General features: G+C 46.1%; 1 protein-coding gene across 1 annotated transcript in view; it reads right to left on the bottom strand.

Moving 5' to 3' along the window:
• Window positions 1-984: 984 nt before the first annotated feature.
• Window positions 985-14,546, bottom strand: part of hcn2b (hyperpolarization activated cyclic nucleotide-gated potassium channel 2b) — a gene marked incomplete at its 3' end in the record, with an annotated part of 32,443 nt that continues 18,881 nt past the window's right edge. The window contains exons 5-8 of the mRNA XM_080831896.1: window positions 7,601-7,747; window positions 7,023-7,263; window positions 4,302-4,466; window positions 985-1,901 (exon numbers count right to left, since the gene is read on the bottom strand). Coding sequence (XP_080688022.1) covers window positions 985-1,901; window positions 4,302-4,466; window positions 7,023-7,263; window positions 7,601-7,747 — 1,470 coding nt within the window. The remainder of the gene's footprint in view (window positions 1,902-4,301; window positions 4,467-7,022; window positions 7,264-7,600; window positions 7,748-14,546) is intronic.

The following is a 14,546-nucleotide window of genomic DNA, read 5'->3' as shown; positions in this document are numbered from 1 at the left end:
GTGCAGAGAGTTATATGTTGCCAGACAGAGACCTTTGGAAGAGCTGCTTCAGCGTTGATGAAAAGGTAGCACATTGCCACGTCGCCATTTAAAAACACCACACTGGAAGTCCAAAGATGTCATCTGCGTCTTAACACATACAGTTCAAACGTGGGGTGAACCCAATACACCATTCCCATCCGCCATTATAATTAAATTGTGTTGAAATTAAATGCTATTTTAAGAGAGCATTGGATGTAACTTAAATATCTTATGAACCGTTTTGGTGTGTGTTAAGAAAATCAACTAAATCAAGTGTGAGCATCAAACATTTGAAGAGAGGGGCACATGCGCAGCGCACATTTATGGCTTCTAAAGTCAGCTTAAAGGCTATTTAAAAGCATTGTATGTTGGCTCCATCATTTTGCCTTCTTTTGGCCTAATAAACAATTTATATGGGATGAGACTAGTTGAAAAGCCATTCTTTTGTGGTTTGATGAATGCTGATCATCTCGATTGAACCATGTACCCAGATTCTACATGACAAATAACTAAACTAGCTAATGTTACGTATTAAATGACATGATTTACAGTTATAAGAAATAAAGAAATCCAAGGTCATCATTATTAACAGCCCAACTCATGCTTCATTTGCATCATTGAACTGCACATAAGAAATCTGGTACATACAGAAAGGAAGACTACGGCAAACAGCAAAGGAAGGTACTCAAATGGCATTCTAAGGACACACTACCTATGCCTGTTTGTGTGGAAACAGAAACATCTCAGCTTTGTTAATTGTACAGACTTTGTGTGAATTAGTATTGTGTATTGATGCTGTTTGGTCTCCAGGTTCCTCTGCGATTCTCGCTGCACTCACACATTCTCATACATTCTCAAAGAAGAGTCCATGGGTCACAGGAGGGGGGGGGGGGGGAGTTATTAGGAGGGCAGAAAAGCCCCCCAAAACAATCCCGATTGTTCTAAAATGTCTCCCCCTCAAGGTCACAAATTGGAAGATAGCCTAGATCTGATTTGGTCCGTCTCTGGGAGGCTGACTATGGAGTCTTTCTTGTGCCGTCCGGACTCGTAAGTGGCGGGCCTGAGCGGGGGAAGGGCGGCTGGCGGGAAGGCTCCCACCGACATCTGGTGGGTCAGAGCCATCCTCTGGGGCAGAGCGCTCCTGAACACCAGGGGTCCGGCCACACCGGCTTGGGCCTGGGCCAGCGGGGGCCCTATGGAGGTGGAGGAGACCCGCGTGGACTGGGGGGGGCTGGGGGCCACCTCCGCTGGCTGGATGCCCAGGCCGCCGCTGCTGCAGTCATGGGGGAGGGAGGGCTGTGAGGCGGACAGTGCCCGGGCGTCCTGTAGGGAGTGTGTGCTCCGCCGGTGGGCGGCGGGCCGGTGCGTGGGGCTGGGTGCGTGCTGCTGCTGGATCAGCGAGAGCTGTGAGCCTGACGCCGCCCCTCCCATTGGGCCGGAACCGTACTGGAAAGTCCTGCTCGCTGCCAGGGGACTGTGGGAAGGCGAGGCGAAGGCCCCGCCGGAGAGCGCTGGGTTGGTGGCCTGCTGCTGCACCGACACAGGGCTGGGGACGTTCTGCAGGACCTGGAAGCGGCGCACCATGCGGGGGGACTGCAGCGTGCCCCGAGGGCCGGCAAACTGGGGGCAGAAGCTCATGGCCACGGCCTGCTGGAGCGTGGCGATGGCGGAAGGCTGGGCGGAGGGCGAGGGGTCCCACATGCTCCCGCCCTGCATGGAGGGGGTCATGGACATGGAGCGCGGGCGCTGCAGGTCCACTTGCTTCACCATCTCGCGGTCATACTTCACGATCTCCTGGATCATCTCGTTCTCGCGGTTGTTGAAGACCCCCGAGTTCAAGTCATGCTGGACTTTGTGCAGTAAGACCGAGTTCTTTTTGCCTGTGAATTAAAAACAATTCAAATACTGACTATTAATCCCATTAATGGCAGATCTTCTTCAATACGGGCCAGAGACTTTCTAAAAAAGTACAACACGAGCTGCATCTTATGAATACATGAAAAAGCTGTAAAAGTGTGAGAACACAATGGTGCTGGAACTGGGTTACTATGTGTTCCATACACCATCTGGTACATTTAGACACATCGACGGTGATGGATCATCATTAACCTGCAGTCTCATCATGGCCACTGTCAGCTCTTCTGACATTAAGGGGTGATATTAATACAAAGCCATTCTCCTTACGACAAGTCGAATATTTAAGCCACAAGACCATCTTGAATTTTTAAAGAAATGGCTGAATAATACAACATGCTCTCCTCTTCTGCCAGGCTCTATGCACATGAGGACAGACATGTTTGCCCACCTGGAAATCCCTGATTAAATTTACATTCTGAGTTATAAAAAGGACTGGGAGACTCCTCCTGGTGTTTATGCATTGTAGTCCATTATTCATATGGGGCGGACAGGCTCACCTACCCAGACTGCATGTGTGACAATGCATTTATTTTATTGGTATGTGTGATTAGCACTCATATAAGAGCTCACTTCACACACACAGAAATACACACACACACACACAGACATGCACGCACACACACACACACACACACACACACACACACACACAAACACACACACACACACACACACACACACACACACACAAACACACACACACACACACACACACACACACAGAAATACACACACACACACACACACACACAGACAAGAGCACGCACACACACACACAGACACAGACACACACACACACACACACACACACACACACAGACATGCACGCACACACACACACACACACACACATACACACACACACAGCATCCCGTGAGGTGGTGGGGTTGGGAGGTTGAGTGGAGTGCTTTGTGCTGAGTCACATTAGCGCTCTTAGCGCTGCCTCTGTCTCTGCCTCTGCCTATTTGCCGGGAGAAAACAATTTGCGGCTGAAATTGCCTTCTTCATGGGGGCCTTGTGCAGATAGCAGGGGCCAAATCTGAGAACCATCTCCAGCTGCCATCTTCCCGGCTCTCCAGTGCGTCAATAATGCTTAGGAGCAACACATCAATAATGGGCATAATTGTTCCTCAATTTAGTCCTCTACCCTTTTTTTCTTGGCTTATTTTCAGTCACAGCTTCACATCTTTGTCAAGTAGCTTCTGTTTTTATTTCTCTTCGGATTTCTTTCATGCTCTCTGCACCCACACATACTAAGTTCTTTCTATGCATTGTTTTGTCTTTGGTGTAGTTCTATTTAAAGGCTTGCATCCAGAGTGACTGAGTCAGGCTACAGAGCCAAAATGGCAGACCTAAGGATGATATGAGTGGGGGGGGGGGGGGGCGTAGTAGAGGAGTAACGCTCTCTAGAGCAGCGTCAACAAAAGAGTGGACTGAATGAAAAGGTCCCAGATGTGGGATATGCCACAAAAGCATTAGCATAAATATTCAAGTTTGACGAAAAAAGTTCACATTTTAGGATGTCAGGATTGCGTATTGGTATTGGTTATTTTGATGCAAATTGCTATTGTATTGTCAATTATTATTCTCTACTGTTTTCCATTACCCTAGCCTTTTCAGATAATATGAACCCAATTACCACTGACATCACCTTTCATCCAGTTCATTACATAAACATTGGTTTGAGCTGCGCTGTCTCGTCTAGCTCAAACATCTCATATCCAGAGGCTGTTACACAGGGACATGGACTGCAGTGTTGTGGGTTCGAACACAAACACTTACAGGATCAGAGGCAGCGCGCTCATCATCAGCCCCCCGAAAAACCCAGGGAATGAATTGATCTAATGCAGCTGCCATGGCAACCGTGTGCAGGTGGCAGACGCATGCATCATGCTCCTTTGGAAACATCTGGTGTGTCGTGTGTCCGTGTTTGACCTCAGCAGAGCACTGACCTTGTGGGAATGTGAAAGGTGTGTGTGTGTGTGTGTGTGTGTGTGTCTGTGTGTGTGCGAGGTGGAAGGAGGGGGGTTGCTCTGTTTAGCAAATGATACACTCAGCTAGATGACAGCCATTCCACACACTAGGTGACGTCCTTGGTGGTGCCATAGTGTAAACGCAGTACAAAGGAAAGCATGTGTTTGCTGCTCATTCTGGATCTGTCGTCTGAAAATATCATTGTCATTTACCACAGCCTGTGGAAACACTGCATAATAGTCTTTACAGCACTAACAAATGTTGCAAAACTGCATTGTATTGCTGACGAATTTTCCTTATCCCAGTACAGAAGGTCGTCTTGTATGCCCTGAAAAGCCTGTCAGATTAACACGGGGTTAATGGGGTGGCCCTTTGTGACTGGCACGTACCTATTCTGTTGAGTCGGTCGATGGCCACCGTCTCAAAGGCTCGTCTCATCATGGGGTACTCCTCCAGTACCTCGTTGAAGTTGTCCACTGACAGCGAGTAGAGGCGGCAGTAGGTGTCTGAGCGGACGCTCGCAGTTCGTCTCCCGCGGGTCAGCAGGCAAATCTCTATACGTGCGGACAACCAACGAAACAAACAAACAAACAAACAGTTGAATGCCAGTATTCCCCCCTGAAAGCAGTGCATGGTCAGAATACCTGATGAGGACCTCTTGTTGTATAATTTTAGTTACTGCGAGTCTGCCCTCAGGAAAAGCGCTTGGTTAGCCACCGTGTCCTTGGAAGGCCAAATGCATAAACACAAGCTGCTGATGGTGCTGTTATATGCAGTTTTCTCGCCCCCAAATGATGGTCTATATTTCTTCAGAGTAGCCATCAGGTTTTCACACTATAAAAATAATCAAAGCTATAACCTGAGTCAAAAAGTCAAGGTGGAACTATTTTTTGCTATTTTAATGCAGCACATTAATTCAGAATGTTTTTTGTATTGAACTAAGACTTGAGGACTCTGAGAAACTGAGTGTGTCATTTTGTAGTGAAATGACGAGGAGCATGAATGTGGTTTTTAAAGCAAGTCACCATCTCTGCCAATACAACTAAATCACTCAACTCTGATTTATTTGACAATTGAGAGGTTGAAAGCAGTTGCCTGATGAGATATCATTACACACAATGCTGCGGTTCACTCAGTATGAGTTACTACCTTTCCGTGTGATTAAGTGTTGTCTTGGTAACCATCACTCCCTTGCATTACTTGCCTCATCTCCCTTAGCAGATGTCTATGTGTCTTACTCTCTGGCTTTTAGCAAGACGCTCTTAGCTTATCATTTATTGAGTTTGCAGAAATGTCTGTGTGCGCTCTTTATGTTAATTTCCCCAGCAGCCACTATGTATAGCCTGGAGCACTGAGCAACTACCAGGTGCAGTCAAGTGAATGGGCAATCTCTGCTAGAAGCTGAGCTGTCATGTTGTGTGTGCTGGTTCAGAAGATGCACAAAAATACAGAGAATTTCTATACAGTTTCTACAATAGGCTATTCCACTTTAAGATATGCACATGCCAACAGAGTTTTTGATTATTTCCTTCAGCTTGGATTTATATCAATAGGCTCCTGTCATATCTGGCACCTTCAAGTTGAGTGTGTTCGACTGTATCTTGTTATTGCTACAGTGAGATAATGTCATGGGTAATTTTCCTTCACAATCTCGAGATTGCCATTTCATTCAGAGGGCAAAATGAGGGTTCTGTCCTTGGGCATCTTGAGCAGCCGCAAATATCTGATGTGGGATTTACAGTCGGGAAGATTAATGGGCGCCCCTCCTGGCACAGGAAGCATGCCTGCTGGCGTGTCACCGCGACTTAACCCCTGCCCTGACGCTTCTCCCTGACAACAAAGCGCTCTCTATTCTTGTCACAGGATGGAAAATGCAAAAAAATAAAAATCCTCTAGCCTATTCCTTTCCAAGGCATTCCTTTATCTATCCATCCATCCGTCCATCAATCACACACACCCTTTTAAAGCCTGTTTACACCACTCAGATCCTTTACAGATAAGAGTAGCTACATTAAAACATACCCTAGCTCACATGCCATTTTCTATATAACATCACAGCAGGTAAAAGCATTCAGGACTAAATAGTCCATGCCTGTGTGTGTAGGTTTGATCCTGATGGAGTAAGAGGTTAGGGGATGCTGCCACTCTAAACGACTGGTCTCTGTATAGTGAGACAAAGGGCTGGAGAATTCCGTGGTTGACATTACAAATTTCACTGTCATAGCAGTTCTGCTCCACTAAGTAGCTGTTATTAATTGGCCACATGTTCTGTACGTGCTGAATTTTTCTTCCCCTGCCTGTTGGCGACTGGCACATTCGCAGCACCACTGAACTCTATTGGTCTATTCAAAAAAAGAACACAGAATGGGGCGAGGAATCAAGCCTCTAGACCTTGCCTCAAGAGTACTGGGCACAGAAAGGAGGGAGAATGGCAGCCATTTTCTGGGTCAACAGCGCAAGGTCGCGGCACATGCTCTTAAGGACCATCTGAATGTGGGACAAGAGCCTCTAGAGGACAGACCTGTGCACAAGCACATCACCGTGAATTTGAATGAATAAGATTCAGGGTTGGCTGGTTCTGGCTCACAGGGTCACTGTGGAAAGGAGAACTGAAGCCTCTGAGAGTGGGAGTTTCTTGGAATACTTCAGCCATACCGCCGAGCACTTGGAATACTTCAGCCATACCGCCGAGCACTACAGCCTGCAGTCAGGCATGAATTATAAAAATAAATGCTTAGAGAGAGAGAAAGGTCTGAGCTCAGTGATCTGTGACGAAAGGTTCACTACAGTCTGGCCATATTAAAAATCTGGAAACTTCCAAAGATATCCCAGCCTTCCAGTTATTTCAAATGTGTACAATACATTGACAGGTAGTGTCCTACAGTGACAATGTGTTTCAGAAGTTAAGCTCTCCTTATGCAAGGCATAGTTGTTGTGAAATCTGTACATCCATAGTAATCAAGACTGTATGTCAAGTAGCTCAAAAACGATCAGAATGACCCATTTTAGGGCTTTGCTCTAAGGGGTTAGGACCATTAAGTCTCCAATAGCCCAGGCGAAAACAGGTGACCAACCATATGGATACCGATTTCAGTCTGTCTGATATTTACCTCCAAAGTAGGAGCCATCGGAGAGCTTCATTCCAATGGTGCCTTTGGTCAACACGCTGACCACCCCGTGCTGAATGAAGTACATCTTCTTGCCAATGGTGCCCTCGCGGACAACGTAGTCGTGAGGCTGGAAGACCTCGAAGCGCAGCTTTGTCAGCATGGCGGTCACAAAGTTGGGGTCAGCGTTGGCAAACAGAGGCATGGAAGCTACTAGCTTGCGACAGTTAAAGTTGACAATTTCCTGAGAGAGGGGTTAAGCAGAAGTAGAGAGTGGTTTTTGATAGATAATGATAGAGCATGGACAAATATTAGTGTTTCACAATGGATGGTATTGGTTTCCTTTCATAATTATAATGATCATTTAATTGGATTTCATGAAGGTATTTGAGGCTATGTTAGAAAAAGCTTTGTTGACTTACAACAGGGTGACAACATTATGAAGTTTAACAATCATATGATGAGGTCTAATTCAAGGACAGAATATTATATAGTAACTTACAGAATAATCCAATATCTGTATATTATCACTACAACCCCATTACAAAAGAGTATAATATGTGTTATATATTCTTTTTTACCTCTCGTAGTGGCTCGTTGAGCTCCTCTAAAATGCTTTCTTCATCAAACATCTTCCCCTGGTATCTGTGCTCATAGTAATCGTGGATTTTCTGCCGAAAGTCCGCTGGCAGTTTATGGAAGGACATGTATTGCTCTACTTGCTTGTACTAGAGGAGAAACAATATGGAGAGGGGGACAAAAAACAGATAGTTTGACATTTTGATGACAGGACAGTTTGTACAGCAACACTGTCATCTCCAACCCATACATTTGATTCCTTCATCAAAGAGGTGAAAGATCCGTCAGCAACACAACAAACAAATTACACAGGTGGAGGACATCAACAAGTAAAAGTACAGTTTCGACCCAATAAAAGATGAGAACCATAAAGCCTTCAACACTGCATGACATGACTATAAAACTGGATAATAGATTCCTCTAGGCTTCACAGCAGAATCATGCCGCTGGTATCCAAAACACAAGCTCACTGCAACAACAACAACAGCCATTTCTGCCAGAGACCACACAAACAGCCTGTTTTCAGTCTTCTGTGCTCAAGGGGCAAAAGACGTAACTTTGTTATGGCAAATATATACATACGCATACATGTGGAATAAATAATTAATGCAAAAGCCTTGTATTCTTCCATCATTTATGGCTATTTTGAGAGACATCAAAGTAGGCTATTTGTAGTGGAGGAGATGGGCTCAGTAAAGCTACACAGGGCTTGGTACACACTGTCAGGAGTGAACGATGGAGGACGTCCTCCACCTCGCTCTCTTTTCCTGCTTGATTTCTGCTTTCATCGTCAGGTCGTGTCGTGTCGATAAAAGGTGAGTTTTGAAACGGTGGCCTTCTCCAGGATAAACAACGGCTATTGACTCAATTAAGGTGTTTTCACAGCGCGGGGTGTTTTTTTTTACGCTGCCCTGAGACAAATGAGCAAATCCCTCCGCCACCGCCGAGTCCAAACAGAGTGGCGCTGGGGTAGAGATGCAACCTCACGATCTGTGGCTAAATAAATAATTGCACAGCATGTCAAAGGCTCATCAGACCCGCCTGAAGGACTCGGGTGTCATGCTGACTGAATAATGGCTTTTTCTGTGAAAATGCACCCACCCACCCACCCACCCACCCACCCTCCCCTTCGTTCAGACCCCCACCCTCCTAACCCCCACCCTGGGGTCCTGAAAGATGATGCTCAAGCAGGGGCTGTCTCGGGTGGTCTTGTGAGGATGCGGATCTGCCTGCTAATAGGCTCCAGTTTATGACTCATCGACGCAGCACAAGCAAAAGGGTTTTTGTGTGTGTGTGTGTGTGGGAGTGAGGGGGGAGAAAGTTCAATGGAAATATAGGGAATTATACTTCTACCAAACAACTAGTATACCTTAACAACTAACTTCTACTAACCACAGCAACCATCATCTACTATCATATTACCCTGAGGGTCAGGTTTTTGTTGTATGCTTTTTTGTCAATCGCAAAGCAAGAAGAGGTCTGAAGTTAAATCAGCCAAGTTTCGAAAACATCTCTGAGACCTCATCTGTATTAGCACTACTAAAACCCTCCCAAGCTTCACTGTTGTACTAGAGTGCTGAGTTGATAATACTCAATAAAGTAACAACAGTGGATTGAGATTCCAGATATCAGCCTATTATGCAGCAGAAAAGAACAGCACATTTATTCTGCACATCCATTCCAGTCGACTGCTACACAATAAAGACCTCCTGAGAGACACGTCTCCTTCATTTGCAGGCAGAGGTGTTATTTGTGAGAGGAAAAGACAAGGAACCAAGTGTACGAGTGATTGGCACAGCACCTGCTCACAGGCAGCATATGAGCCTCAAGGGGTGGCCTCATCAGCACATGGTCAGGTCGAATGATTAACACTGTGGTCGGCGGACATCCTTCTGAGCACTTCATGGAACACCAATGACCATTGCCTCTCACCCTTAGAAAATGAATCCCTCCTCCATAAGGCCAGGGCCATTATCTGCCCCTGCGGTGAACACAACTGGAGAGAGCTCAGTGATACAGAATCATTCATGTGGTCAGAGTTTGAATGGACCACTACAAAAGCGTTCTGCCATATTGCCTTGATATTATGAATCAAAGTGCTGTCACGTCCCTGTTTCGCTTCCGAGGACTTGCTCAGACAGACAGAAAGGCAGCTGCTGCCAATCAGTGGAGAAAACCTGGGCAACACATCCAAGCCGAGGTGTTAAAAGAAAAAAAAACACTTTCCTTTTCTCCACTGGCCCAGCTTTGAGCGTTTCTTCCTTCAGTTCTCAGCATGGCTGTGAGCTCGGTGTCTGTTTATTAGAGGGTCTGGAACAGATCTGGCACTAGAAGGAAGGTGCCATCCAGGCAATCTCCTTTCCATAAATCCTGGTAATTATACTACAAGGCCTTTAATCACACTACAGGGAACGCGTCAAGGTAAACAGGTGTGTGGTGCGTGCCGCTATGGTACAATAACACACGCTGCGCTGTTGTATGTAAGCACGCCTGCTGTTTACAGCCGGTTTCATATCCTTGCTCTAGAAACGATCTCCAAGTAAAAACATCATTCAATTTTACTGAACATACTGTATATACACTAGGGTGCAACATGCACGGTGTACACACCTTTCATCTACAACCCAACCGAGCGCTTCATACAGCATTTAATGACATTTATGGTCCTGTAGGTGTATACAGTTAAGTGATGATTTCTAGATTGGATTGCTTTTCTAATGAAATTGGATCCCCATGATGATACTACTACATTGCTGCTACAACTGCATTAAAATGAGTAATGTGTATCTATTATGCATAGAAGCAAGTGCGTGTCACCTAGGGCCAATGTTTGTAATACACTAGTCAGACGCGAACATGGGATGGAGAGAGAAAACAAATGATTGCCTGTAAATGAAAATCCTCATTAAAAATAATTTAATTGAACCCCGGTTCCACATAAGCCGATCCACATCTTAATCTAATTTAATCTTAATTAATTACGAGTGGATTCGAGAAACCTTCCGATTTTTAATACCTCTCTGCTACTCCTTGGTCCTTTTCTCTCTCTCTCGCACTCTCTCTCTCTCTCTCTGTCCCTCTCTCTCTCTCTCTCTCCCTCTCTTTGTCTTTCACTCTCTCCTTCTCTCTGAAGGATGATACGGCTGTGTCACCCTCATGGATGGAAAACAGAGCCTTACATTTAACTTAAATCAAATACGTTTCATGTGCCCTTCCAAACCAGCCCTTGAAGCCAGAGAACGGATCTGCCCACCAGACATTTGGAGAGGCAACATACATCAGAGGTGACACTTACATGAAGCCATGGCAAACGAACAAGAATTGATCTCAGAGCTCCTCCTCTGTCACCTCCCATCAAGTGTACACGAACCTTGCCTTGCCCATTTCATGCTAGCAGGCTAGTCCCTTGAGCTAGCCCTGCTGCGTGCCTGACAAAGACAGCAGGGAGAGGATGCCGCTTAGTTTACTCAGTATATTTATTCACACTTCACAACACTCTCTGGCATCCGCTCCCTAAGGTTAGTCATGTCATGCCTCCCATGGTATAGTCCATCCCCACTGGAAGCCATATGCAGAAACTCCAGTGAGGATACAGTTAGTGGCAGATTGCAGAGTTCCCCCTCCCCTGACACACACACACACACACACACACACACACACACACACACACACACACACACACACACACACACATACACACTCACATTCTGGGGGGAAAAAACCTTGATGTATCCATTTGGCTTTCATTTTTGCGTTTCACAAATAAGCGTAGTCATGTTCCACAACACACAAATGTCCACTGACAGCCCTGGCTGTGTGTTGGCACAGCAGTGGCATGTGAATGTCTGGTCTCAGGAGTAGCTGTTCTGCTGTTCTGTTCACTTTTCTGCTCTTCCGACCATGCATGTTGTTTTCAAGACCATGTGTCATGCATTCATTAAGGGTCAATATGAGCGATGAGCACACAGGGATTCCTTATGCTCATGAATCTACTTGTTCTGTGCTCATTGGTCAATACATGCCATACGCACGTACAATATGTACACAAAGAGCTTTTAAGAACACAGCACATTTACTGTATACGACTAAGAGTTTTTAAGAATAGGCTGTTGAGAGTATGGCATTTCTGCTGCTGCTGTTGCTGTTGCTACTACGGATGTCGCTACCGCTGTTGTCTCTGCCGTTGATGTTGCTGTTGTCTCTGCCGTTGCTGCTCCTGCTGCTGATGTCTCTGCCGTTGCTGCTCCTCAGCGGCAGCCTGCTGCTCTGTCTCTGTGCTCTGACGTGGGGAGCCGGGGCGTGAGTCAGCGCCTGTCCACAGGCCACAAGTCACTTCTGATAGAGGATCACAGCAGGACACAACGCTTCTCATAGCCACAAGGACTGGGCTGAGGAGATGCAGGCGCTGAACTCACAGCCGGGAGAGTTCCCAGCCAGCCAAAGCACACACACACACACACACACACACACACAGGCAGACCATGCTATATAGCGAAATAGTTCACTTTTTTACAAGGATGGAATTGAGTGTCATTGGGGATTCGCTATACCAATCCAATTTTTTAGTTTCCACTCAAACTGCAAGAAAGAAAACGAGAAATGCAATACCTCGGCTACATTTACAGCTTGCATAACTCACTAACGACGCACACAAGGATTGGTCATAAATGCTACACACACTGCAAGAGATCAGCAGTCATTCGAATTTAAATCATCACTCAAACACCACACTTACGCAATACCTAAGGCAATCAATATGTGTCATTCAACACAATATATCAAAAAAGACATTTATGCCCCCTCAATTAATGCAAAGAGGTCAAAGGTTAGAGGTCACCTCTAAGCCATAATCTCCACCCTATGCATCCACACTGGCAGCTCAATGACACACTCATGGCACAGAGGGTAAATATGGATCATCAGCTCAGCAATTCAATTACACTCTGTCCATCCTATGAAATAAGCCCAGTGAAGTAAGACATATTGAGCAGGGCTATATCCTTGAGGTTCTTATATAAAACTATTACTTTCATTGCATTTTAGAAATCCAATCTGTTCCCCTCGGCCAGTGGACTTAGACTTACGAGGCTCATAGAGGTTTTTTATGGCAGAGAAAGCTGGTCCTTCAAGGCAGTCTGGGTTGATACATGGCAGTTACGGCTGTCTGCCCAACAAGACACTGAATAGGTACGTGAGTATGAACTTGTCAATGGCCGCAGCTTCACATATCACAGGAATTTGTTAAGGGACACAAACTCTCTGTCTCACAGCTATACAGCACAAATGACTTTGTCCCAACACAAGAGATCCCATTTTGTGTGCTCACAAGTGTCTCACGAGATTTGCAAGAGTGAGGTAGTCCCAAAATTGTTGAGAGATTTGCTATGCCATTCTAAGCATGTCTGTTTTCAGGCTAGACTAAATTAAAGTGGAAATTTCCATTTAAGAATTCACAACACCAACACTGATAATTGACTAAATAATAATAATAATAATAATAATAAATGAAAACTAGCTGTGCACATTTACAAGGAGCTGTTGCCTTTTGCTAACTCAGATGAATGGTACCCGGTGAAGCAGAGGGGAGCACCCAAAGTCCTGGAGACCTTTGAGTAAAAACGCCGTCCAGAGCAGCCAAAGTGTCGTTACATAAAAGCCTATGTCTTCTTTCCATTTTGTCTACTGGGAGCAGTGCCACCTGTCAAGCAACGATGGGGGAAGATGGGGGGCATGTGAAGGAGGGAGGAGGAGGGCTCCATCACCTCTGGCAGGACCACACATGCCGTCTCATTATAGAGACAGCTACTGGTCTCGTGGAGGCAGACATACAATGCAAGATGCATCTGATTCTGAAGACAACCGTGGAAGCATCTGGACGAAATATGTATCCGTTTCTGACAATAGTCAATCCCACAGCTGCGGTGTGTTGTCTGCATGCTGTGCACTCTGTTGTGAAGTGGTGACCCCACGGTTCCAGAGTCACCCATTTATGTTGCAGCTTCTGTGTCCTGCTGCAAGCGCTGACCTGAGCACACATCTGAGCAGTAGGCAGAGCACAGCATCACGATGCTGGGGAACTGAAGCTTACAGCCTAGCCTCCGACAACCTTAACAAGTTATCTGTGTCTCCCGGGTATACTAGAGCCAAGCTTTAATGAAACACCTGGATAGGAACACATACATTTATGTAGGTGTGTGTGTGCATATTTGTGCGCATGCATGTATGTGCATCTGTGTTTGTGTGTGTGTGTGTGTGTGTGTGTGTGTGTGTGTGTGTGTCTGTGAGTGTGTGATAGATAGCTGTGTCCAAAAGCAACAGCACTCTCACTTTGAGCACAAAGGCCCTGACAGACCTCTGTATACATTTTGATAATCAATGCTTTTCATCGGCAAAGCGGTATGCATCAAGCTACTGTTCCTCTTTGAAGGTCTGAACTTACTCTGACATCGTTGTTTTAAAACACTATCAGCACGTGTCTACTTGAAAAAAAACAAGCCCGCAATGAACCCCGCCTAATGTTTCTGTTGTGTCTCAATTTCAAAAGGCTTCTCATCTGTCAGGATCTTTGCAGATTTGACAAAGCCTCCAAACCATCCAGGTCGCCGCTATCGCTGATGTCAGACAGGCTTGTACGTTGGGCCGCCCGCGGCGATGCTCTGCGCAGCTTGGCACAGCTTGGCACAGCCTGGCTCTTGGTGATTAATAACGAGAAGCAGCTGGCTCCCGCAGGCCAGTGTGACGAGCACGCCTGACAGGCCCTTTGGTTCTGTGTGTGGCATTACATCATTATTTCAGACTCGATCAAAAGAAGTGGAGCAGTAGAGAGAGGAGATGTTCGGAGAAAGGAGCGAGGAGAGTGGAGGCGGAGGGAGGAAGGGGAGCGGGGAGTTTTCCGTGCGCCGTGGCAGTCGGACTGACAGAGGACAGGACAGGAGTGTCTCGTTACGG

The sequence above is a fragment of the Sprattus sprattus genome (assembly GCF_963457725.1).
Source record: "Sprattus sprattus genome assembly, chromosome: 2".
Taxonomy (NCBI): Eukaryota; Metazoa; Chordata; class Actinopteri; order Clupeiformes; family Clupeidae; genus Sprattus; species Sprattus sprattus.
The sequence above is the reverse complement of the archived record's forward strand: the minus strand, read 5'-3'. Positions and strand labels throughout refer to the sequence as shown.